This window comes from Lacerta agilis, chromosome 3, assembly GCF_009819535.1.
Source record: "Lacerta agilis isolate rLacAgi1 chromosome 3, rLacAgi1.pri, whole genome shotgun sequence".
Lineage (NCBI taxonomy): Eukaryota > Metazoa > Chordata > Lepidosauria > Squamata > Lacertidae > Lacerta > Lacerta agilis.
Window position 1 is genome coordinate 10,525,703 of NC_046314.1, and position 25,878 is coordinate 10,551,580.

Here is a 25,878-nt window from a genome sequence, read left to right on the forward strand (position 1 = left end):
TAGCGCACGCTTGCCTTCTCTGTTAAGTCTCATAATGATTTGCAGTGTTGCATCGATCAGGGGAATAAGGTGTGTGGGGGGGGGGGGCCAGCAACACTTAAAACAACCAAGTCTGAGGTTCAGCCATTTTTGCCCAACGTATGTTAAGTCACACCAGCAAACAGTGGTGTCACAGGCACACAACACACCATACATTTAAAGTACATTTAACGCACAGGGCTTCTCCCAAAGAATTCTGGAAACTGTAGCCAAGGGCGCTGGGAATTGTAGTTCTGTGAGGTGCGAACTACAGCTTCTGGGATTCCTGGGGGGAAACCATGTGCCTCATAGGTATGTTGTGGATGTGAGGCTCTTTGGGTGATGGCACCAAAGCAAGTACAACAGTGAACCATGTTACAGTGGGGCAATGGCAAATGCTCATTCCTTGGAACCCGTTTTTGAGCCTGTTGAATCTCAAATTGAACCTGTTTTTGAAGCACAAACATACCCAAAGGAAGCATGGTGTTGACATAACCCTGAAGGAGCATCTCCACCCTCATCGTTCAGCCTGGACGCTGAGGTCCAGTGCTGAGGGCCTTCTGGCGGTTCCCTCACTGCGAGAAGCAACGTTACAGGGAACCAGGCAGAGGGCCTTCTTAGTGGTGGCGCCCAGCCTGTGGAACACCCTCCCACCAGATTCCAAGGAGATAACTATACAACTTTTAGAAGATATCTGAAGGCAGCCCTGTATAGGGAGGTTTTTAAAGTTTGACGTTTTCTTACGTGTTGGAATCTGCCAAGAGCCACCCACCCAGATGGACTGGGAATAATAATATGTTCTATTTTGGCGCTTATCATTCTAAATTATGCAAGTATTGCTAAGAATCTTTAAAAAAACCCAATATATATAAACACTATCATGCTTATATATATATGTATGGGCCGTTTTCTAGGATTACACTCTTCAGAATCGTGGCCAATATGTCTGGTGTAAATATTTGTAATGTGGTTTTGGTTGTGCAATTTTCTGGTTTGGGTCAAATTTTGAGGGATGCGTCCTGCGTTAATGCCGACAGTCTGGAGGCTCTCTAGCGTGGCACAGAATTTGGTGTGGATATGGAAGCATATTTTTTTAAAAAAAATACTCTGAAAATGGAAATGGGGAGGAGAGTAAAAAGACAAAAAAGCAGGCAGGCCCACAAGCGATTTCTGACAGTTCACAAAAGGAGGCCCAGATGTTTCCCACAGCTGTCTACACGTTTATCAGCAGGCTTGCCACCACCCTGACTCCACGACTGCCACCTACTGTACATCAGAAGTGCTGCTCCGCATAAGACCCATTCTGTGTTCAGAGCAGTAGTCAGTGGTCAGGAGTTGTATTTCGACAAGATCTAAAGGGTCTTATGCAACCCCATTTCTGGCATGCGTGATTTGCTTTGTGTAACTGGGCTATAAAGGAACATCTTTCTTTTTTTTCTTCTTTCTACAAACCATGCCTAACTGGGGTCTGTGCGGAAAGCTAGGACACTATGCACAATGGAAATACCATCAAGGAGAAGGGGATTCGCTGTGTAAATGGCCCCATTTCACACACTATCTGGCTTCATGCGAAGCGAGTTTTTCACTTTGGCCGCTGAGCGGATACGGAGATCTGCCAGCAGCTGTTGAGCCATAGGTTTTGCCAGCAAGTATCCAAAACTTGGGACGGGGGGGCGCTGTGGGTAAACCACAGAGCCCAGGGCTTGTGATCAGAAGGTTGGCGGTTTGAATCCCCGCGATGGCTGTGAGCTCCGGTTGCTCGGTCCCAGCTCCTGCCCACCTAGCAGTTCGAAAGCACGTCAAAAGTGCAAGTAGATAAATAGGTACCGTTCCGGCGGGAAGGTAAATGGCGTTTCCGTGCGCTTCTGGTTCACCAGAAGTGGCTTGTCATGCGGGCCATGTGACCCAGAGCTGTCACCGGCTCCCGCGGCAGTAATGCGCAAGATGAGCCCTGCAACCCCAGTCGTCGCCGGTGGACCTAATGGTCGGTCCTTGACCTTTTACAAAACACAGACACCAGATGGTATCCAATTAAACAAGTTGCTAGGGGAAGGAGTTTGCGCGGCGCTCGCAATGCCCATGTACCTGGCACACGAAGTCTTGCTGTCTTCTTTTAAGTATCATTCACTGCGTTGGCAACAGCACTGGAAGAGGCTACCAGAAGCGGTTTTGTCGTCGCATCCCATAGGACTCTGAGGGCTGGGGACCCTTCAAGAGTGTTACTTAGTCTGATCCTCCAAAATACAGTAGTTACAGGGCTAAACTGTTTCCAACTTACTGTTTCATGTTCAGAAGAAATAACTCTTGCATAGGGGAAAAAAACCCTTAGAATTTATTGAAATGCAGGTTTACAGATCATAGACTCTACATAACAATATGCAGTTATCACATGTTAAAAAGGCGAAGAGGGAAACCAGCTTTTACATTTTTAAAAGTTATAGTAAGTGAAAATGAACTATTGAGTTGTTTCCAACCAAGCTCTACTCAGAGGAGAACCACTTGAAATTAACAGACCTCAGCTAGCCATGTCTATTAATTTCAGTGGGTTTACTCAGTGTATGACTAACACTGGGTAGGTAAAAAATGATAAAACCAACTGTTACTCTAAAATGCACAAACATGATGATCCTTAGTTCTTGTATCCAAAACAGATTAAAAAATACAGTTTTCTAGCTTCAATCCTGTTTCACCCATCCATAATGAAACTGCATGATTTTGTAATATCCATTTCACTTATTAGTATTAACAACTTGATTTCAAGGGCTTGAAATGAAAAAAAAATATTATGGATTTTTAACCAACAACATAATATGACATCAGATTTCAAATGAGGTGGTGGTATAAATAAGAGATTCAAATTCAAACACAACTTTGAAGAAGAACAAGACTGGAGTTTCGGTCAATTTTTGCAGCAGCTCCAGGAAGAGTGATTCTTATATCCTGAAGTCTTTAACTGTGCGAACATTGTAATACGTTGGTTTTTTTTTAAAGCTATGGCACTATCCGTGTACGAGTTGGATAGGATTCGAATGCGGTCCCTTCTCTGGATAACCTTCTCTGCCAACAGCTGGCAAATGCAAGACAAAGTACGTTTCTCTGTGCTCTTAAGCACAGGTAGCGATAGAACACACTGTTCCATCTGGTGCCCTAAGAAAAACAAGTGTTTCTTCAAGTGTCAACGCTGCTCTTGAAGTTTGCGTTTCTTAGATGTCGGCTCTTCATCTGCCTGTTCTGAGCAGTCCTCGGATTTTACACTCTCATTTATAACAGTGATGCCTGTCAGAAGGTACCCACCGGCACCACTCATCATCAATTTGGGGTGACTCCGATCTGGCAAGACCTTTACAAAGAGCAAGAAAATGGCACGCAATCATGATTACAGGGAATAGTTTTAAGTAGCCACACAATGCATTTTCCCCCCGGCAAGGTTTAAGTTCTAACTGAATTCAGATGGAGATATATATCGTATCAGGCATGTACAACAGGTCGATTGCGATGTACCGGTGGATCTCAAAGGTGCTCTAGGTTGATTGCAAAGGTGTTTCCCCCCCCAAAAAAAGCTCAACAACTCTGGTTCCCCCCTCAAAATAAGCTCAACAACTGTGGGTCCTCCATCCCCCCCCCAAAAAAGCTCAACGACTCTTGACAATGACAATGGGTAGATCACGGTCAGTTTTTTTTCCCTGGGAATTCTGGCCTGTACTACATCATTTAACACCTACCAAGAAACAGATCTGCCATAACACTCACGTTTCACAAAACGGCCAGCGCCATTTTGGAAATGTGATGGGCTAGTTCATGCATAATGCTAAGCCATGGTTTAGTGCCACTCAGAAAAGTCTCAGTGAACCACAGCAGAGGATTGCCTTATATTTAATCCATTTCCAAGTATCTCAGCATAGTGTGTGGGAATCAGGAATTCTGGTTTAAAAATCAAATATAAACAAGTGAGCTTGGGGAAGCTGTGTCATTTAACCACTGTTTTTTTTTTTTAAACTAGGATCCCTGGTTTGCATATCATGAAATATTTTGTCCGTTTCTTGAAAGTGAAAGTAAACACAGCCAAAGTTATTATCTATTGTGCCATTGGTCCCACGCTGTAAAACTCAGTTAACAGTTTTGCATTGATGGAAGAAAAACCCTCCCAATACAGAGATGCCAGTGACCGGTTGATATTTTATTTAGCAGAAAACTAAAAGTTACTGCTGACTTAAACAGTGATTTGTGTTTCTGCTCATACTCCCAATTCCTCGAGAACTGAAGGCAGCCTTGCATTAACACGGCTACTTAGGCTAAAACAGACACTGAATTTTGAGAGTGGTGCTAAGTTAAATGTTAGAATGCTTGATTCCTCTATTTTATCCATTGGGCAGCTGAGATTGAGAGGGAAGGAAAGAGGCATTAGATACAATTTTCTTTTTCACACTTTCCTATACTAAACTTCCCATTTGCACCACCATATGTATGGCGATACATATATACGTGCAATTCTTACCTGATAATTTCGTAACCACGTTTCGGAGAGTTTCAGATTAATGACACCCCCCTTTTCTCTCAGTTTCGTGTAGCATTCCAGTAATGGCTAAGAGAGGAAAAACTGGTTAAACGAACTTGCTGAAAACTCAGGGGGATAATAAAAAATGAAAGGTATTGGATTCACCTCTTTATATTGGCAGTAGACAACAAAAGGCCTTGAGGGAGCAACAAATTCTAATAAGGAGAGTAATAAAGGCGCTGGATGAAATCGACTGGCAACAATTAAACTGCAACAGAAAGTTGTACACAGGTTAGATCAAAAGATTGTTCATATTTGCCTGGGCAAACCAAGCTGAAATAAGGAAAGGCAATCTCTGGCAAAGCATATTGTCCATTTATTAATGTTGTTGTAGATGCAGGCTTTAGTGCCACGCTGAGTCAATATATTTCACTTTCAGGCGCATTTTGCCTACATGTGGAAATCTGCAAGTCACTCATACAGCTTGGAAGGAGCCGATAAAACTCAGGTAATTAGGTCTACTTCAGTAAATTTTCAGAGCTTGCATTTCTACAGTATAAAACATAACAATTTTTTTATTTTTTTAATGTTTTACAAAGGAACATTTCTCCCCAAGCAAAACACATTTAATGCTCTGGTCCAGAGATCTCAAATAAAATTCTGTGAGTCAATATTTCACGACAGCCTTCAATAAATCCCCGTTTCATTCCAATTTTCCAGAATGGTCAGCAAAGATTAGCGATCACTATGCTGGGACAGAAGACGAGCAAAATAATTTAGAAATGAGTTGCTTTAAAGTCATTTATGCACACATGATTTAGGTAGAAGTGAACCGCTAAAGGAAATGAGAAATATTTCCTTTATATTTCCCAAATGAGAAATATCTCTTTTGACTCTGTTCTCTTCTTATCTTTGGTTTTCATTATGCCCATTCTACTTTATGGTTTGTTTTGGCATCCTAAATCATCCTTCATAGGAAAGAGGGCGAGGGAAGAATTGAGGAAAGAATTTTAAATGTCGTGAAAAAGCTCCTAGCGCAATACCAGGTGAAGTTCAAAGAGCAAGATGGACAATGCTAGGCAACAAAACCCAACTTACCACTGTGAACAACTAACATTCAGCCCACGCTTGGTATTGTAAGGAAAGACCCATTAGGCTTTGTTGGGTATTTGCACACATGTTTAACTTGGGGAATAAAGTACAGGTGAAACTCAAAAAATTAGAATATCGTGGGAAAGTCCATTTATGTAAGAGATTGTTTTCATTAGCTACTGGAGTTTAATATATGAGATAGAGACATGTCATGCAAAGTGAGATATGTCAAGCCTTTATTTGTTATAATTGTGATGATTATGGCGTACAGCTGATGAAAACCCCCAAGTTGAAATTGTTAATTTGGGGTTCTCATCAGCTGTACGCCATAATCATCACAATTATAGCAAATAAAGCCTTGACATATCCTGCTTTGCATGTCATGAGTCTATCTCATATATTAGTTTCACCTTTAAAGTTGAATTGCTGAAAGAAACGAACCTTTCCACGATATTCTAATTTTTCGAGTTTCACCTGTAAGGCCCTTAATTTTCCAGGAACATTTAGCGTTATGTAAATCAAACTCACCCATCAGCATTTTTTTCTTTCAATAAAGCTGCAGCTTCTATCAACTTTTTCTGCCTCTCCTCTTGTTTCTTTTGTTTGTCATGTGTCTGGGAAGAAAAAAAACAAACAGCTGACAACCCATCTGTTGGATGCTTTGACTTTTAATGCCTACGTTCTTTAAATTTAAAGGGCTATTCAAACTAGAAGAGCTGCAGGAAGTAAGATATGCTCCACTGTTTTCCTCTGGGGGCACCCTCAGTGGACCACCACATATAAGATATCTTGCCCCTAAGCTCAAAATAATTTATATTAGGAATGTGAAACCGAACCGCTTTCCAAAAGCTTCGCAAGCCGCAAAGTGCATTAGGAGCACTTTGCAAAGATCTTCCCTACACTCTAATCCTAACATCTGTTGAGCTAGCACAGAAAGGCTTAAGCTATTTGTTTGACATACTCTACAGCTAACTTTACACCGTAAAACCTATTGATAAGAGTTGGAAGGGACCCCGCGGGTCAGCTAAAAGATCACATTATTCTGGTGCTGCAGGTAAACATGCCTGGCGATTCTGAATAACTAGCAAGTGTAAATAAACGCAAAGGCGTCGCAAAAAAAGTTTCGAGTTCTATCAAAAGACCCTGATGGCTGACATCAGTCACAAATGAACAGTGGTACCTTGGTTCTTGAATGGCTTAGCTGACGAAGAAATCGGCTCCTGAACGTTGAAAACCTGGAAGCAAGTGCTCCGGTTTTCGAACGCTTTTCGGAAGCCGAACGTCTGATGCGGCTTCCGTTTGAGTGCAGGAAGCTCCTGCAGCCAATCGGAAGCCGTGCCTTGGTTTTCAAACCATTTTGGGAGTCGAACGGATTAAGTTCGAGAATCAAGGTTCCACTGTAACTATTCCACTAGTCACTGAAGCTATAGGGTGCCAGTGAGATGATGATGATGATGATGATGATTATTATTGTTATTTATACCCTGCCCATCTGGCTGGGTTTCCCCAGCCATTCTGGGCGGCTTCCAACAAAATATTAAAATAAAATACCGTAGTCCTTCAGATATTAAAAGCTTCCCTAAACAGAGTGAGAAATGTTTTAAGGTTTCAAGTGACTGTAAATCACTCTGGAAGCTGCAAAACTCATGGGTGGGTCACCACATCTTTCAGATAAATGACGAGATGAACACCACTTGGATTAATCCCAAAACGGCAACATTTCCTTGAGGACAGTGCCTAAAAGTTAAGTCAGTAGATTCTTACTGTTCCCTTTGCTTTACTGTCTTCAAATGCATCGCCCTCCGTTGGAATGTCCATTATTTCTTGTTCTTCAGGCTGATTGTCTTCCGCAGCTATCTCAGTGCTGCATTCTGCGTCGGCTTCTTGGACGGAAACCGGTTTGTCATCCACCGAGCCATTGCTTTCTTCGGCCACCGCCGTATTCTCTTCAGACTCTAAAGGCAGTTTCTTTAAAGAAAATGTACCGGAGAGAAGACTGTCCACTTTGCTGAGAGGGAAATCGTAAAGCGTTTGGAAGAAGGATCCTGGAAACCCAAAGCAGGTTGTGGCTGCTCTAACAGGTCCTCCTCCGGGTACATTTGAATAATGGATCCATAACCTGCAAGCATGGATCACAGTCATTACAACAAACATGGAGGCTCACACCCTGCACTGGGACAGTCTACGTACCTGTGTATGCTTATCAGAAAATGACTTGCATGAATATAAACACCAACACAAGCAACACTTCACAGAAGTTTCACATCACATCAATTCAAACTATTGCTGCTCACAGTGGCATTCAGTTTTGCACATTCAGTTTTAAATCAGGTACCATATTTTTCGCTCCATAAGACACACATTTTTCCTCCTAAAAAGTAAGGGGAAATATCTGTGCGTCTTATGGAGCGAATGGTAGTCCCTGGAGCTAAATTGCCCAGGGGCCAAAAGCAGATTGTGCTTTTTATTTTACAAAGAGAAAAGGGGGTGTTGAAAGGACCCCGCTCAGCAGCTGATCAGCAAGAGATCAGGAGAGAGATAAGAGTCCCTGGCTCCCTTTCAGCCCCGCCCTCCTTTGTTGAATGTGCTGCAGAGGGAGGTTGTTTGTTTCCCCAGGACATGTGACTGGCTGATTAGATTATCTGTCTGGAAACAGTAGAAACTGCTCCCTTTCCTTCAGAAGCTGCAGAAATGTGAGTTGAACCCCATAAAAATGGGGCTTTTCCTCTTTGCTTTTCCCCCTTTGCAAAATAAGCTGCAAAACTTTTAGCTGATCCTCAAAAAAAACAGGGCTTTTAGAGGAGGAAAACCAGAAAAAAATCCCTTGTTTCCTCCTCTAAAAATGAGGTGCGCCCTATGGTCCAGTGCGTCCTATGGAGCGAATAATACCGTATTTAAGGACATGATGAGAACCCAAGCAACTTTGGGGTGATTACACCAAAGATACAGGTGAAACTCAAAAAATTTGAATGTCGTGGAAAAGTCCATTTATGCAAGCAATTGTTTTCATTAGCTACTGGAGTTTAATATATGAGATAGACTCATGACATGCAAAGGGAGATATGTCAAGCCTTTATTTGTTATTAATTGTGATGATTATGGCGTACAGCTGATGAAAACCCCAAAGCTGAAATTGTTAATTTGGGGTTCTCATCAGCTGTACGCCGTAATCATCACAATTATAACAAATAAAGGCTTGGCATACCTTGCTCTGCATGATGTCTATCTATATTAGTTTCACCTTTTAAGTTGAATTACTGAAAGAAATGAACTTTTCCTCGATATTCTAATTTTTCAAGTTTCACCTGTACGTGCATACAATTGCTGTCTGCTCCACCCTGCCATGCGGCAAACCTGCTTTGAAGCTGAACCGAACTCCAAAAGCAGTTGGACGTGACCAGGAAAAGACATTATTTTTATTTTAAATTAAAAAGCCACTGAACAGGCCCAAGCGGGCACATCTGAAGCAGCTCATTAGATACTGATTAAATATTCACCAGAGACCAACCCCCAGCAGTAAATAACAAGAGAGAATGAAAAAACAGAAGTTCTAAAATTTCTCTTCAGTTGCTTACGCCAAAGAGGTTGCCAAGGCAAAATAAAACGGCAGATGGCGGGGAGGAGAGAGAGGAGAGAATTTGTGTTCTCCGACAACTCATATTTTAATACTTTTTTTTTGGAGCTTTACATTTTGGTAGAACTGCCGTTATCAGGCTCGAGAAATTCTCTCCCCGCCACCCCCGATGGTTTCAAGAAGCAGGGGAGAAACAAGAAAGCTCTTGGTTATGACTTATTCAGTCATTTGTGACTCGAGGACCCGCACTCAGAAATAAAACACAATGACACAAAAAATTTTGGTTAATGGAGGGAAAAGGCCACAACTTTATTGGTTACAGCATGTGAGTGGTATTGCCTTAGGCATTGGGTTGAACAAACTACAGTTGACTCCCCCTGCAGAGCGTGGAGTCACACTAAGGGTTAACCGCCCAGGAGGTGGAGCCTGTTGATGCAAGATACAACTGGAAGCTCCACCCCTGAAGTCACCGGGGGTCGTGCCATGGCCCTAGCCACCAACAGGGCATCGGACAGGATCCACAACCGCCGGATTCCTTTACGGAATACCCACCATTTTGAAACAACGCTAGAATAAGGGAATTTCCCGCAAAAAAGGGAAAGTTGACAGCTATGTACCGGCGCTCTGGACTGAAGGGGAAATGCCAGCCAGAGAAGGCCACGGGAAGACATTCCGGAGACTTGGGGAGTCTGCCGTCTCTCCCCAGGGCGTTTTTTCCAACAACCTCCACCACTCCCTCCTCCTCTTCATTCCAGTCCCTGACACTTATTTGCAAGAGTGATTTTGAGCATGAACTCCTTAAGACCTAAAGATGATATAAGACTCATGGTTTTTTTTTTTTAAAAAAAGGTCAAATAAATATGCTACCATAGAAGCAAGACTATGTAAATGTTCCACATTTACATTAAAAAAACTAAACAAAACCACCACGAGGTTCTGCATACTGCAACCCTGCTATTCTTACCTCCCATTCGCTCCATTATAGCACCTAGAACCAACCCAGCGCAGGTTTCCATTACAATCATCTTATTGCCAGCACGGACGTTTCCCCAAGTCAGCATCTGGGCTAAAGTATCGTATCGCAGATAGCTGAGAAAGGAAAAACAACGTCCACTTTATTATCAGCACATGACAACAACAACAACAATTTTATCATTTGTGTGCCCCCCCCCATCTGACTGGGTTTCCCCAGCCACTCTGGATGGCTCCCAGCAGAATATTAAAAACACGATAAAACCAAAGCCTCGAAGTTGTTATCAATCCAGGATTCTGCTCTTGAATTAGCGCCTTTATGTTAGAAATACAAAAAGCTAGAGAAGGAATTGGCAAGTTAAGGATACGCTGACTAAATGTTATAGGAAAATATATAGGAGGACTGTAGAGCAGGATTGGAGGACCCACCCACTCAGTGTTGCCAACAGGGCTATACTTGATTATAGTAGCCAACTAATATAAAGGTAAAGGTAAAGGGAGCCCTGACCGTAAGGTCCAGTTGTGGATGACTCTGGGGTTGCGGCGCTCATCTCGCGTTACTGGCCGAGGGAGCAGGCGTACAGCTTCCGGGTCATGTGGCCAGCATGTCAAAGCCGCTTCTGGCGAACCAGAGCAGCGCACAGAAATGCCGTTTACCTTCTTGCCAGAGTGGTACCTATTTATCTACTTGCACTTTTTTTTTTGACGTGCTTTCGAACTGCTAGGTGGGCAGGAGCTGGGACCGAGCAATGGGAGCTCACCCCGTCGCGGGGATTCAAACCGCCGACCTTCTGATCGGCAAGCCCTAGGCTCTGTGGTTTAACAAACGTAAGACTTATTTTAAATCACTGATGGAAATCAATCCTCTCAAGAAGTTAAGATCAAGTCACCCTGCTCCATGCAGGAGCTAATGGACTCACTGACTCACAACACAAAGTTGGTCTAAACTGCTTTTTTGTTCCGTCCAATGCTAGGATTCAGACACCCACTAACATGCCACAGATATTACTGTCTTAGGTGCTGGCTGAAGCAATCAAGAACACAAATCAAGCTATAAACAACACAAATAACTGCTATTCTATGTAGTCAGTGTTCGGACAAACCTTGGTTTTTGCTCATGGTTTGTCTGGAGAGAGTAAACTATGAGACCAGACTCAGATGATACACTAAGCCAAATCCCACCTTATTAAAAACATGACAAAACAAAAACTTTAAACTTTGTTATTAATTCATGATTCTGTTCTTGACTTAGCTCCTTATGTTAGGAATACAAAAAGCTAGAGTCATAGCCAAATGACCGGGAAGGAGTTCCTATCCAGGAGTTCCTAAGTTTGCTTGTTTGCGCTAAGCTATGGTTTGGCTTGCTGTTAAGTGTAAACTGAGCCATAGTCAATATAGCAAATCTCCTACATCAGCTTTTAAGTTCTACTCTTGTAGAACCTACTACAAAAAAAGAAAGAAAAGGGAAAAAAAATGTTGATACTCAGATCAGAATGTTTAACATGCATTCACAAAACATTATAGGTTGTGTTCTTTCAGGTGAAGGCTCTCAAGTTTAATACACCAGGTTTCCCATATGACTGAAATAAATTGAGCCTTACTTTATTTTTCCCGGTTCTCTTCCATAGTACATTGTTGACAGAATACGTGTTGATGGCTTTACGATTGTAATAACTGCCTCGTATCTGTAAGCAAAGCACAGCAATTGTGTTTTAAACTAAAGCACAGATAATTTGAGAGCCACAATATACTGCTCCTGGCTTGCTAATTTGCAACTTACTTTTTTCTCTTTTTCTTGATGTATTTATGCTGGGCAAATTCCGTCTTGTCTCTGAACGTGGTGCTGTTCTCTATCAATTGTTGAACTATTTCCTTTAGAGAGAGGTGTGTCAGCATTGTCTCCCTACATTATACTTACTTGAAGAAGAAAAATAAAGTTTTCACATTTAAACCAGAGTACACAAGCAACATCTAATGAAAGTACCGTATTTTTCGCTTCATAAGACACACTTTTTTCCTCCTAAAAAGTAAGAGGAAATGTCTGTGCATCTTATGGAGCGAATGCATGGTCTCTGGAGCCGAATTGCCTAGGGGCCAAAAGCAGATCGTGCTCTTTTTTTAACAAAGAGAGAAGGGGGTGTTGAAAGGAAGCCGCTGAACAGCTGTTCGGCAAGTGGTCGGGAGAGAGATAAGGCTCCCTTTCCAGCCCCGCCCCCTTGCCCAGGCCTCAATTGTTGAATGCAGAGGGAGGCTGTTTGTTTCCCCAGCGACATCTGATTGGCTGATTAGATTATCTGTCTGGAAACTGTAGAAATGGCTGTAGGACTAGAAGCTGCAGAACTGTGAGTTGAACCCCATAAAAATGGGGCTTTTCCTCTTTGAAAAAGAAGCTGTACCACTTTCAGCTGATCCTCAAAAAGCAGGGCTTTTCCCTTTGCAAAGAAAGCTGCACCATTTTCAGCTGATCCTCAAAAAACGGCTTTTCCCTTTTCAAAAAAAAAAAAAAAGCTGCACCACTATGAGCTGATCCTCAAAAAAAACAGGACTTTCCCACCTTTCCTCCTCTAAAAACTAGGTCCATCTTATGTTCAGGTGCGTCTTATGGAGCGAAAAATACGGTGCGCACTTTTGGTTGACTACCGGTTTTGGGTAGCATATACTTAACCTCATGGGGGAGGAAGAGGAGGGAAGAGAAGAAATGTGCTTGGCAAACACTCTGCCACAAAACAAACAATCCAGGGACTTCACTCTTCCCCAGGATCACAGCAGGCAAGATTAATTATGTGCCAACTGAAAACACCATGCACCCCAAGGAGAGAAGCAGATCCACTGGATTTTTCTATGATGGAATAAAAGGTCTTTTCATTTCACATTAGGGCCACATGGCCCTGCATCCAGCCAGCTGGGGGAGGGAGGAAAAGACTGCTATGTGAGACATGGAGTACAGTTGCCAACCAGGGAAGACAACAGCATGTCAAGAAGAAGAAGAAGAAGAAGAGGAGGAGTTTGGATTTGATATCCTGCTTTATCACTACCCGAAGGAGTCTCAGAGCGGCTAACATTCCCTTCCTCCCCCACAACAAACACTCTGTGAGGTGAGTGGGGCTGAGAGACTTCCAGGAAGTGTGACTAGCCCAAGGTCACCCAGCAGCTGCGTGTGGAGGAGCGGGGACGCGAACCCGGTTCCCCGGATTACGAGTCTACCGCTCTTAACCACTACACCACACTGGCTCGCAGCAGCCTATGATCCCAATGGGGCTGCCTCTGAAGACGGATCGGAAACTTCAGCTGGGGAAGAATTCAGCAGCCAGGCTGCTCATTGGGCGACACGGTTTGAGCATATAAACTATGGTTGCATACGTCTGGAATTTTCGGGACATAGCCGGTATTCGATTCAAAAACTAAAAAATATTCTTTTGCCAAAAAAAGCTCGACAAGTTTTGTGTCTGGATTTTCACCCTTTAAAATATGGCACCAACCCTAGCCCAACTGAACTGGCTGCCAATCAGCTTCCAGGGCCCATACTGGAATTTACCTATAAAGCTTTAAACGGCTCAGGCCTGCAATACCTCAAGGACCGCCTCTCTTCATATAAACTGAAAGTCATCTGAGGCCCCTCCTCCTTCACAAGAGGTCCGGATGGTGGTAAAATGAGAATGGGCTTTTTCTGCAGTGCTTTCCTTTTTTTGGAGTGCTCTCCCCAGGGAAGCTCACCTGGGCCTTCATTTCATCCCTTCAGGTGCCAGACAAAAGAAACCCCCTTCTTCCAGGCCTTTGTTTAAGTAGCCAAACTATGGGCTTTTAAACTGGGGAGGGGGGGTCTTGTTTTTGTTTGTTACTATGGTTTTTGTTTTTGTTTTTATGTTGTAAACTAAGCACCCAGTGATCTTTAGGTGAAGGGCGGTATAGAAATGTAAACAGCAATAGTAATAATCACCTCCTGGCAAATTGAAGGGGAAGAAATGGAGGCAGTGAGAGATTTTACTTTCTTGGGTTCCACGATCACTGCAGATGGTGACAGCAGTCACGAAATTAGAAGACGCCTGCTTCTTGGGAGAAAAGCGATGACAAACCTAGTCAGCATCTTAAAAAGCAGAGACATCACCTTGCCGACAAAGGTCCGTATAGTTAAAGCTATGGTTTTCCCAGTAGTAATGTACGGAAGTGAGAGCTGGACCACAAAGAAGGCTGATCGCCGAAGAATTGATGCTTTTGAATTATGGTGCTGGAGGAGACTCTGGAGAGTCCCATGGACTGCAAGAAGATCAAACCTATCCATTCTGAAGGAAATCAGTCCCGAGTGCTCACTGGAAGGACAGATCCTGAAGCTGAGGCTCCAATACTTTGGCCACCTCATGAGAAGAGAAGACTCCCTGGAAAAGACCCTGATGTTGGGAAAGATGGAGGGCACAAGGAAAAGGGGACGACAGAGGACGAGATGTTTGGACAGTGTTCTCGAAGTTACCAACTTGAGTCTGACCAAACTGCAGGGAGCAGTGAAGGATAGGGGTGCCTGGCGTGCTCTGGCCCATGGGGTCACAAAGAGTTGGACACGACTAAACAACAACAACAACAACAACAATAATAATGGCACAGAGATGCACTGATGGGAGAGGGATAGTGCCAATGCTGTTTGTACATTAGAATGCATCTTCTTTAGCTGCAGTGCTCAAACGTGTGTCTTTAAAGGTAGGGAAGCAATGCTGTGTATGTGGGGAAAAGCAGAAGAAGTTACTTTTAGATTCCAGCCTTGTGACAACTCTACATGGCTGCCGTCAACCTCAGAACATCGGATAAAGCAAACTGTCTAGCATTATATGTCACAGCGAGAAGAGTGTGCTGGATAACCAACAGAGAAGGGTGAGAATCACAATTGTTAGTTACCTGTCCTTTAATGCCTTTATCCTTCAAAGCCTTTATATCATCATGAGTCAGTTTTTGAGACTTTCCATCATCAACTATATTACGATTATCTGCACCTGCTTCTTTCGTTTCTGAAAACAAAAGCACATAAAATTGTGAAATATCGGTGGAGAAATGTGCAGAACAATCGTCTTAAAGCTACTTTTAAAGCCATAAAACCCGGGGTTCCAAAACTGTTAGCCACAGTTTCCCAGTTGGGACAAAACAGGAAACTATGGTTAGTTAAGAGTCTTCCTGCTTTGATTCTTCACATCGTAAAGGGAAAAGATTCAGGTTCAATACATCTTGGCTTATTAAGACAAATTATTCCCAATGGAATAAGGTCATTCAGTTCTCTAAGTCACAGCCTGTGACTTGGAAAATGCTGGGCCACTGTGTTGCAGACATTTCCCTCCAGACAGACAATTCCTAAGCGTTCATAATCTTTTATCAGACAACTAGTTTACTTCCTCCTGACTATTTCCAGCTTGAGGTGTAGCTGGACTGATGCCTCCCCCTGACTTTTGCCTAACAGCAGAGCTGAATCAATGCTGACTCTATACTATACAAATATTAAAAAGGGGTGAAAATAGCCCTCTCAGAAAGGTTAACATTTACAAGTCAAACTCGAAAAATCAGAATATCGTGGAAAGGTTCATTTCTTTCAGTAATTCAAATTAAAAGGTGAAACTAATATATGAGATAGACTCATGACATGCAAAGCAAGATATGTCAAGCCTTAATTTGTTATAATTGTGATGATTATGGCGTACAGCTGATGAGAACCCCAAATTAACAATTTCAACTTTGGGGTTTTCATCAGCTGTGCACCATAATCATCACAATTATAACAAGCAAAGGCTTGACATATCTCGCTTTGCATGTCATGAGTCTATCTCATATATTAAACTCCAGTAGCTACTGAAAACAATTGCTTACATAAATGGACTTTTCCACAATATTCTAATTTTTCGAGTTTCACCCGTAATTCAAGCAGATAACCTCCACCCTCACCCTGCAAAGGCTACACTTTGGTCAGATGTGCCAAAAATTGTTACGCAGGACTGTACATACAATTTTTATGCTACAAAACTATTTGCCGGTTTTCTCTTACCTGTGGCAGCCTCTTGCACCCTGTTCTTCGGCTGAAGGGTCCCACCGCTGGTCACTTCAAACGTTGTTCCATAGATATGCCCAATAGCGTTATCCAGACAGAACCACTGTTTTTCAAATACGATTTTCCTAAGAGGAAAGTCAGAAGTAAAAAACTGAATGATGTGGGATACTAACCTCCAAAAGATCATGGAAATCGGAATCTCCCCATTCAAACTACTGGAGCAGGATATAGTTCCTGCTAAAAGAACAGTAACGTGTAGATTAGAGGAGATGGACTTGCAGCAGAAAATGGTGTTGGGTAATGGTACCTGTTCACCTCTAAACCTTGGTTTACTACCCCCCCTTAAAACTCCCAAATTATTTGAATTCCTTAACTTCCTCAGCTCATAGATATGCCTTTATAAAGGAAAGATTCAACACCTTCCCATCCAACGTGTTGGGAATATAGATTCTCCAATGGACAAATATCGCTCTTATGTGACTGTAATTGCGGAGCACCAGAATCGTTGTATCACTATAATCTTTGATTGTGCTCTTCACTCATCCAGGAGTAAGTTTCTTGCTCCATATTTAAAGGGAATTGCCGATGACTCGAACAAAGCCAAACTGAGATACCTACTGAATGATGAAGACCCTCCATGATCACTTACGGTTGCCAGATTTTTGATCAGTGTCCTATCCCAAAGAAGAAAAGCGGACTTCTGTGCGGCTTGGGCCATCCTTTTAATCATGACTCAGGATGTAATTACGTGATACCCTAATTGATGTTTTTATAAATTTATGAATAGGGGTGATGTTTTATGTTGTAAATTTACTGCATAGTCTGTTACTTTAAAGTTCTCTCGAAGTTTTAAGTTGAAAGGCTAAGTATATATATGTTGTTTGAAAAATTGTGTGCGATGGGCCAATGGCCGTAATAAAATATATCTAACCTCCAAAAGCAATCAAAAACTAAGTAGATGTGACATGGAACACATTTTCCCCGTGTATAAGACGATATTTTATTATTAGAAAAAAATAGGCAAAAATAGCAGAGGGGGTACGGGCGAGTGGTGTCAGCAGGCAGCATGAGACTGGCAGCAGCGATTGGGTGTGTGATTGGTTTGCTCTGGCAAGGCCTGCTGCTGTTTGACTGCGACTGTGGCAACTGGGCGGCAGATTTACGGCATCGCCGAGGCGTGTAAACGGCTGTGTTTGCGTCGAGCGTACAGGTGGGCTTTGGGCGGTGAGCGTGCAGAGGACTGGTGGCTGCGGCAATGCGTGCGATTTGCACTGCCGGGCAGGCTTGTCTTGCTCAAAAACTGTGGGCAATTTCTGCCCCCCCCAAAGCTCTACAACTCTGGGCAATCTCCCCCCCACAAAAAAGCTCAACAACTTTGGGGCAATTTGGCCCTCCCCCATTTTTGCTGTCCAAAAAAATAGGGGCCTTCTTATACATGGGGGTGTATTATACACAGGAAAAATATGGTAAGCAGACAAGTTATAGTGCGAATAGCTTCTCGTGGGCTTCTGGATGTATACGAGATTAGAAGTTTCGACATGCCTTCATAGGAGCAAAACAGTTAATTTAGTTTCATTTTCTAGTCTCTTTATTAGTACTGTAGTGGTTAAGCCTGGGAAGGAACAGAAGAAGCCTGTTGTTGTTCAGTCGTTCAGGTCGTGTCCGACTCTTTCGATGACCCCATGGACCAGAGCACGCCCAGGCACGCCTATCCTTCACTGCCTCCCGCAGTTTGGCCAAACTCAATGTTAGTAGCTTCGAGAATACTGTCCAACCATCTCATCCTTTGTCGTCCCCTTCTCCTTGTGCCCCTCCATCTTTCCCAACATCAGGGTCTTTTCCAGGGAGTCTTCTCTTCTCATGAGGTGGCCCAAAGTACTGGAGCCTCAACTTCAGGATCTGTCCTTCTAGTGAGCACTCAGGGCCGATTTCCTTGAGAATGGATAGGTTTGATCTTCTTGCAGTCCATGGGACTCTCAAGAGTCTCCTTCCAGCACCATAATTCAAAAGCATCAATTCTACGGCGATCAGCCTTCTTTATGGTCCAGCTCTCACTTCCGTACATTACTACTGGGGAAAACCATAGCTTTAACTATACGGACCTTTGTTGGCAAGGTGATGTCTTTGCTTTTTAAGATGCTGTCTAGGTTTGTCATTGCTTTTCTCCCAAGAAGCAGGCGTCTTCTAATTTCGTGACTGCTGTCACCATCTGCAGTGATCATGGAACCCAAGAAGTGAAATCTCTCACTGCCTCCATTTCTTCCCCTTCTATTTGCCAGGAGGTGATGGGACCAGTGGCCATGATCTTAGTTTTTTTGATGTTGAGCTTCAGACCATATTTTGCGCTTTCCTCTTTCACCCTCATTAAAAGGTTCTTCAATTCCTCCTCACTTTCTGCCATCAAGGTTGTATCATCAGCATATCTGAGGTTGTTGATATTTTTTCCGGCAATCTTAATTCCGGTTTGGGATTCATCCAGCCCAGCCTTTCGCATGATGAATTCTGCATATAAGTTAAATAAGCAGGGAGACAATATACAGCCTTGTCGTACTCCTTTCCCAATTTTGAACCAATCAGTTATTCCATATCCAGTTCTAACTGTAGCTTCTTGTCCCAAATAGAGATTTCTCAGGAGACAGATGAGGTGATCCGGCACTCCCATTTCTTTAAGAACTTTCCATAGTTTGCTGTGGTCGACACAGTCAAATGCTTTTGCGTAGTCAATGAAGCAGAAGTAGATGTTTTTCTGGAACTCTCTGGCTTTCCTCCATAATCCAGCGCATGTTTGCAATTTGGTCTCTGGTTCCTCTGCCCCAGAGGCAGAGCTGAGGCTGTTGGAGGTTGTAGAAGAAGCCTACAAACCTCCAACAGCCTCAGCTCTGCCTCTGATTTGGAAAACTAATACTGGTGCAGAGCTGTCATTATACCATAGATGACATCCACTACTAGTAGATACAAACCTCCTGTGTTCAAGGACTAGATGACCCCATGGTCCCCCCAAGACTCCAGCGTGGCAGGAGGTTGGCCTAGAACCCTAGATGACCCTCGGGACCCCTTCCAAAAAGCTCCTGCGTTTCATGGACTAGATGACCCCATGGTCCCCCCAAGACTCCAGGGTGGCAGGGGGTTGGTCTAGATGACCCTCGGGATTCCTCCCAAGGAACTCTTGCATGGCAGGGGGTTGGACTAGATGACCCCCGGGTGCCCCTCAAACCACCGATTCCGTGATTTATCAGCCTCCGGAGGTGCCACCACAAGGCTCCTTTTCGCCGCCCCCCCCTCCCACGTGTTTCATGCGAGCGAGGGTCGGGGGAGCCAATAAGCGAGCGGGGCTTCCGGTGGGTGCGCGTCATAAAGCCCCCGCGGGCCCCGTGGCCCCTTACCTCCGCCTCGCCACCGCCACCGCCTTGAAGACCTCGTCGCGCTTGAGGACGGCGAAGTCCCCCTCGCGGATCACGCCGGGGAAGCCGGGTCCGGGCTCCCCCTCCATCGTGAGCGACGCACGCGCGTAAGCCACGCCCCCTCGCCCGCCTGCCTTCCGCCCAAAAACCGGCCAAGGCGCCGGAACGGAAGCGGGACCGCCCTCCTCGCCCCGCTCCCCTGTTTCAACGGGGAAGCAGCGCGTCTCCAAAACGGGGGCAGGAGAAGGCGGCAAATGGGCAGAGCTCCTCCTCTCGCAAATCCCGGGGCTGGAGTTTCAAAGGCGAGATGGGAGCAGGAAGAAACAGACAATGTTTTTTCTGTACCAAGTTTTACAAGGTTACAGTTGACTAGTAGTGACATTAAACGTTGGAAGCCAGGGATTTTGCTCTTTTGAAGAGGGTGCTGGAAACCCAATAAAGTCTATAGGAAGAAGGATGCATCTTACCCACTGCCAAGGCAAGCATCTCATTACTAACTATTCCCTGGTCCAGACTCATAAATGGCACCTTCATGCAATCTATTGCAATATAGGCAAGTGAAAACTGGAAATTGAGCGAGAGCCCTGGCTGCACACATGCCATAGATTTAAACAGTGCTTTCCCCCCCCCTCTAAAAAAATGTTTAGGGTACTCTCATTTTCCTACTCATATTGAAATACTGCCCCAGACCTGAAAATCTGCAATAACAGCAATTATTTTCATAGCAATGGGCAGGCACCACGCGTATTTTATGCAATGAAAATGGAATAGGATGGAATGAGGGCGCTGAGAGGGTTGTGCCTGAACGGCGCTTAGCTCTTTTATTTTTTAGTTGCTCTTTTGTTAAATGTTGCTCTACAGATCGTAGTGCCCGTGATGATTTGCTGATCGTGTGACATGTAGTTTTCCTGGCGGTGGTTTGGTCGATGATTCGTTCATTATGAACGCTGCATTCGCGATGTTATTGGTAAGCCGCCTCGAGATTCAGTGAAGGGAAAGCAGCGCAGAGATGCAATAAATCAAATCCAAAGGTTCCCTCGAGTCTAGCTTCGCTCCAAGCCTTTGTCACCTCCTCTGCTGGAAAGCGGCGGGGGAGAAAAGTGAGAAAAAGAGCCATCTCTATAACTCTGCACCAACATGGATAGGGGGATGGTGCAATTGTTTGGAGAAGGAGCTTCCAGGCTCGATTACTATTACTATTCTTTCATCTCATCATCATCATATTTGGGGGGATGTCTTCTCATTTGGGGCGACAGTGAGAAGCAAGGAGTGTAAAGTACTGTAAACGTTTTCGCAATACGTATGTCCTAAATCGAGCCAAGAAACCCTGTTTTGTAAAAGGTTGCACCCATGGCATGCGGTACACGGGGCACGCACACATTTTAAAACTGAAGAAGTGTGCATGCACACGAAAGCTCATACCAGAACTCAGTTGGTCTCTAAGGTGCTACTGGAAAGAATTTTCTATTTTGTTTCGACAATGGCAGACCAACCACGGCTACCCACCTGTAACTGGGAACATTTTAAAACTGTCCCGCCAACGGCCAGGCAAACCATTTCTTGCAAACAGTGCAATTTGGGGTTTCTTTGTTTAAGCGTAGTAAAAGGAAACACGCCAAATAGGAATAGGACTTAAGAAAAGAGCAGCAAGTTCCCCATCTCTTTGCTTCTGCACCCGCCCCCGTCTCGCCCCATTCCCAGGGAGGTGAGAAGAGCGGAAATGCTGCTGCCCAAACGCAGCTCGGCTACGGCCCTGGATCTCCCTCCGTCGTTTCCTATGGGACAAAGGCGTCTGAAATCAAGCTGCGCGCTAGTCTAGCGGCTGCCCCTGCGCGGGGAACCGGGAGCCCAGCCTCTGCCTCGTTTCCCCTTCCCGGCCAAGCAAAAGGCGACGAGGAATCACCCTAGCCTCCCTATTTCCTTCCAGAAAGGAAAAAAAGAAGAAGAGGGAATTGAAGGGTGCTCTCCCTTTGGGGACGCAGGCGCAGTAGCCGTCTCCCGTTTGTTGACGCCTTTAGGGAAAGAGGAGGTTCCCATGGTAACCGGGCAGCCTGCGGACGCGCGCCTTTCATGGGCTTTCTGAAAGCCCGGCGCGTTGGGTGACGACAAGACGGAGCGCGTTTCATGGCCTTCTGACGGCCTGGCGACAAAGGCGACGCGTCAATCGCGCGCCAAAATTCGAAAAGCGGAAGCTGCCTGAGGAAGAACGAGTGGACGGGCCGGAAAGGGGTTTGGTGAGCAGCTGCTGCTTTCAGCTCTGGGGTTGCCCCACATGACCCGGAGGTGGCAGGTGGATGTGGGCAGTGCCGGATTTAGTATAAGCTAAGCAAGGGACCCAGGTGGCGCTGTGGGTTAAACCACAGAGTCTAGGGCTTGCTGATCAGAAGGTTGGCGGTTCGAATCCCTGCCACGGGGTGAGCTCCCGTTGCTCGGTCCCAGCTCCTGCCCACCTAGCAGTTCGAAAGCACATCAAAGTGCAAGTAGATAAATAGGGACCGCTCCAGCGGGAAGGTAAACGGCGTTTCCGTGCGCTGCTCTGGTTCACCAGAAGCGGCTTTGTCATGCTGGCCACATGACCCGGAAGCTGTCTGCGGACAAACGCCGGCTCCCTCGGCCTATAGAGCGAGATGAGCGCCGCAACCCCAGAGTCGGACACGACTGGACCTGGTGGTCAGGGGTCCCTTTACCTTTACCTTTAAGCAAGCTATAGCTTAGTGCCCCACTCTCTTGGCCCGCCCCCCACAATTCACTATTAATATACTTCTTAATTGTATTTCAGTTCAACAATTACTTTGATAAAATACATACTTTGTTATGTGCAAATGGCTTTAGATACCTATAAACTCCATAAATTACCACATAGCATATATTCAACACAAAAACAGCGACAATTTGTTCCTAACAAAGGACAGCTGGACATATAAAGGGCCCCATTACCTTCAGTAGCTTAGGGCCTCATCAAACCTAAATCCGGCCCTGAGTGAGGGTGTTGGTAATGAAAACGAGGCATGTCTCCCTGACATGCTAGATTTTTATGAGAAGAGATGATTGTTGTTATTGGTTAAAGGGGGTTGGACTAGATGACCCTGGAGGTCCCTTTCAACTGATTCTATGAACATGTAGCACCTGTACTGTAGTCTGAATGGGCGTAGGCTGCATTATAGGCTGGCCATGCTCCTTGAGAACTGCATAATGTCTAACTGGCTCAAATGAGAGCATTTGTGGCTCAGGGATGCAATGTATCCTATCCAAAGTACAGTACTGCTGTTATCTGTTGAGTGTTTTTAAAATCCCTTTGCTGCTAAGTTTTAAACAAATGTGTAGGCTGCTTCACAGCTTAATGCCTTCAGAATGATGCTCAACACAGAAACAGGCTAAAACGCAGATTCTTTCAAACAGCAATCATGTCAACAAACTCTTGGAAAAAGCATTTTTTTCAGAGATATAATTGTTCCATAGGTCGCACCTTCTTAAATGAAAATGCTCTTGAATTTTGTAATTAATGTATGTTGATTCAAAAGAAAATTCCCTTATGTTCAATGGGACTTACTCTGACATTTGCATAGGATTGCAACCTAAGTGTCTTCTCTACTCACTGTGCATTGGATCATTGGATTTCCATGCTAGCTCACTCCCAAGTGTTTTACCTACAAGGAGTGGTCATCATTTCATTTCATATATGGATTACTTGCAAGGTGTAATGTTACTTGCCACACATGTATTGAAAGCAACGTCCTTTTTGTTTAACTCTGGTTTCAGGTCCCTTAAGAGTGCTGAGATGAGCAGTGAACCCAGAGGAAAAGGTTCTGGGCGAGGAGGAGGTGGTTTTCAGAGATGGCGAGGAAGAGGAGCATGGCAAGGGAGAGGGAAAGGACGTGGACAGAGAGGAGAAGGGAAAAGTGCTGCCGGGAAGTCAGAGTCTGGTATGTTAATTCCACAACGTGATTTGCTTTTGTATTATTTTTATTAAAGGAAGGTGTTTGTTGTTGGAAGGATAACATAAAGAAAATGTGTCCTGTGATAACATAATGCAAGGCCTGGGGCTTGGGGTTGCCATATTGTGGTATTAAGATGGAGGGAAATTTTAAAATGTGAACCCCTTGCAAATGTTGCATCTGTGTACCGTTTGAGCAACTGTTATCTTTTAAAAAAATAACTTTAGTTCTAAACTGTATTTTATTTATTATTTTGAACTTATAAATTTATAGCCTGTCCTGCCTTCCCAAGAGGACCCCAGTGAGTCTTTAAACAATAAAATTGCATAAAACATTATGAAATATTACAGGCAGAGCCAGTTTCTTATTCCACAGGGTATGCTAGAAAAGAAGGCATAAATGTCATATGTGGTAAATATGACCCTGTGGACAGAACAGGCAGATATGTTATGATTGTTCTTGCTTTGTGTATTTACCTTTTGCTATTGCATTTTTGTGGATCTTTTTATATTGCTATATATTTGGATATTTAATAAAAATGATATTATATGGTATATATTGCAGACATCATTTAAAAGCAGCATACAGGTGAAACTCGAAAAATTAGAGTATCGTGGAAAGGTTCATTTCTTTCAGTAATTCAACTTAAAAGGTGGAACTAATATATGAGATAGACTCATGACATGCAAAGCGAGATATGTCAAGCCATTATTTGTTATAATTGTGATGATTATGGCGTACAGCTGATGAGAACCCCAAATTAATAATTTCAACTTTGGGGTTTTTATCAGCTGTGCACCATAATCATCACAATTATAACAAGCAAAGGCTTGACATATCTCGCTTTGCATGTCATGAGTCTATTTCATATATTAAACTCCAGTAGCTAATGAAAACAATTGCTTATAAATTGACTTTTCCACGATATTCTAATTTTTCGAGTTTCACCTGTATGTAGGCAGATATATCTATGAAAAATTGAGAACTGAAAATTGACTAATATCACTGACTTTCTTGGGAAATGCTTTTCAGCTCTGCCTCAGTTCATTCAGATGACTCTGGATCAGATTCCTAATTATAGAGGCTGGAAACTATATTTCTCTGAAGGTAAGCTTTTTCTGTAGTTCTATACAGAACTGACTTGATGGCTTGAGAATAGAATAACATTTTGGCTTGTATTTAATTCTCCTCTTTAACTCAATGCCTGATGAAGCCAAATCCTTGATACTGTATGGTATAAAATACATACTTACGCAAAAAGGACAATTTGAAGTTAATGAGACTTGTACATATCTGCTAGTAGTTTATCATCTTGTCACTTTATATGTAAAGCACTATGAATATTTATGGTGCTATATAATATATGGTTTATGTGAGCTGTGTTCAGTAAGTCAATATGCAAACAACCCTTTTTTTATGGTGGTTCCAGTGTGACCAGATATTTTGCATTTCCCTCAGAAATGCTACTCGCTCAACAGCTTCCTTGTCATCTAACCTAAGCCTATGTTTGTGTACTATTAAGTAAATCCAGAAGAGTTCAGTGGAACTTACTCCTAAGGTCAGCAGAATCCTATGCAGAGTTAGGCATGCCAAAAATCATTGATTGCCTAGCACTTCATAAGATCAGGATGTAAGTGTGTTTAAGGTTATAATTTTAGTGGATTTTAATGTCCATAGAGCTAGAGTTGGCCATAAGCATCAGAAAGAATGAGTTGGTTTGTGCATAGTTTTTTAGGATGGGATTTGAGAAATTGTGTTTTTGAATTTTAAGCAAGATGTTTAAAGCTGCACCAAAAATGTTAAATAACTAATGAAAATTGTCCAATTCAGCATATGATGAAACTCCCCTTTTGTTCAGAAGATTGAAGCATTTGAGAAGTTTTTTGTGTCTCGAATAGAGCTTTATGATAAGGTAAGTCTTCACAATCCCTTTCTCATTCCTTATCTTCTCCCCAGCTTCCACTATCCTATGGTCTGTAATAATGATAATGATAATTTATTATTTATACCCCACCCATCTGGCTGGGTTTCCCCAGCCACTCTGGGCAGCTCCCAATAGAATATTAAAAACACATAAATAACATCAAATATTAAAAAAAACTTCCCTATACAGGGCTGCCTTCAGATGTTTTCTAAAAGTCAGGTAATTGTTTCTTTCCTTGACATCTGATGGGAGGGCTTCCACAGGAAGGGCGCCACTACCGAGAAGGCCCTCTGCCTAGTTCCTTGTAACCTCACTTCTCACAATGAGGGAACTGCCAAAAGGCCTTCAGCACTGGACCTCAGTATCTGGGCTGAACGATGAGGATGGAGACGCTCCTTCAGGTATACTATACTGGGCCGAGGCCGTTTAGGGCTTCAAAGGTCAGGAC

The 25,878-nt window shown here is 43.6% G+C and overlaps 2 protein-coding genes across 2 annotated transcripts in view; one reads left to right on the forward strand and one right to left on the reverse strand.

Annotated features, from left to right (window-relative positions):
* Window positions 1–2,336: 2,336 nt before the first annotated feature.
* On the reverse strand, window positions 2,337–19,660 carry TRMT6 (tRNA methyltransferase 6). The gene is given in 12 exon segments (XM_033142832.1): window positions 2,337–3,358; window positions 4,514–4,600; window positions 4,679–4,781; window positions 6,134–6,219; window positions 7,370–7,695; window positions 7,698–7,724; window positions 10,144–10,268; window positions 11,753–11,836; window positions 11,932–12,023; window positions 15,036–15,145; window positions 16,168–16,295; window positions 19,554–19,660. Coding segments are annotated over 12 exon segments (1,440 nt in total). The 3' UTR covers window positions 2,337–3,193.
* A 2,071-nt stretch (window positions 19,661–21,731) lies between these two features.
* The window catches only part of MCM8 (minichromosome maintenance 8 homologous recombination repair factor), a 31,404-nt gene continuing 27,257 nt past the window's right edge, over window positions 21,732–25,878 (forward strand). Inside the window, 5 exon segments of the mRNA XM_033142833.1 lie at window positions 21,732–21,805; window positions 23,331–23,494; window positions 24,539–24,613; window positions 25,337–25,342; window positions 25,345–25,418. Of these exon segments, the coding sequence (XP_032998724.1) occupies window positions 23,350–23,494; window positions 24,539–24,613; window positions 25,337–25,342; window positions 25,345–25,418 (300 nt within the window). The 5' untranslated portion in view covers window positions 21,732–21,805; window positions 23,331–23,349.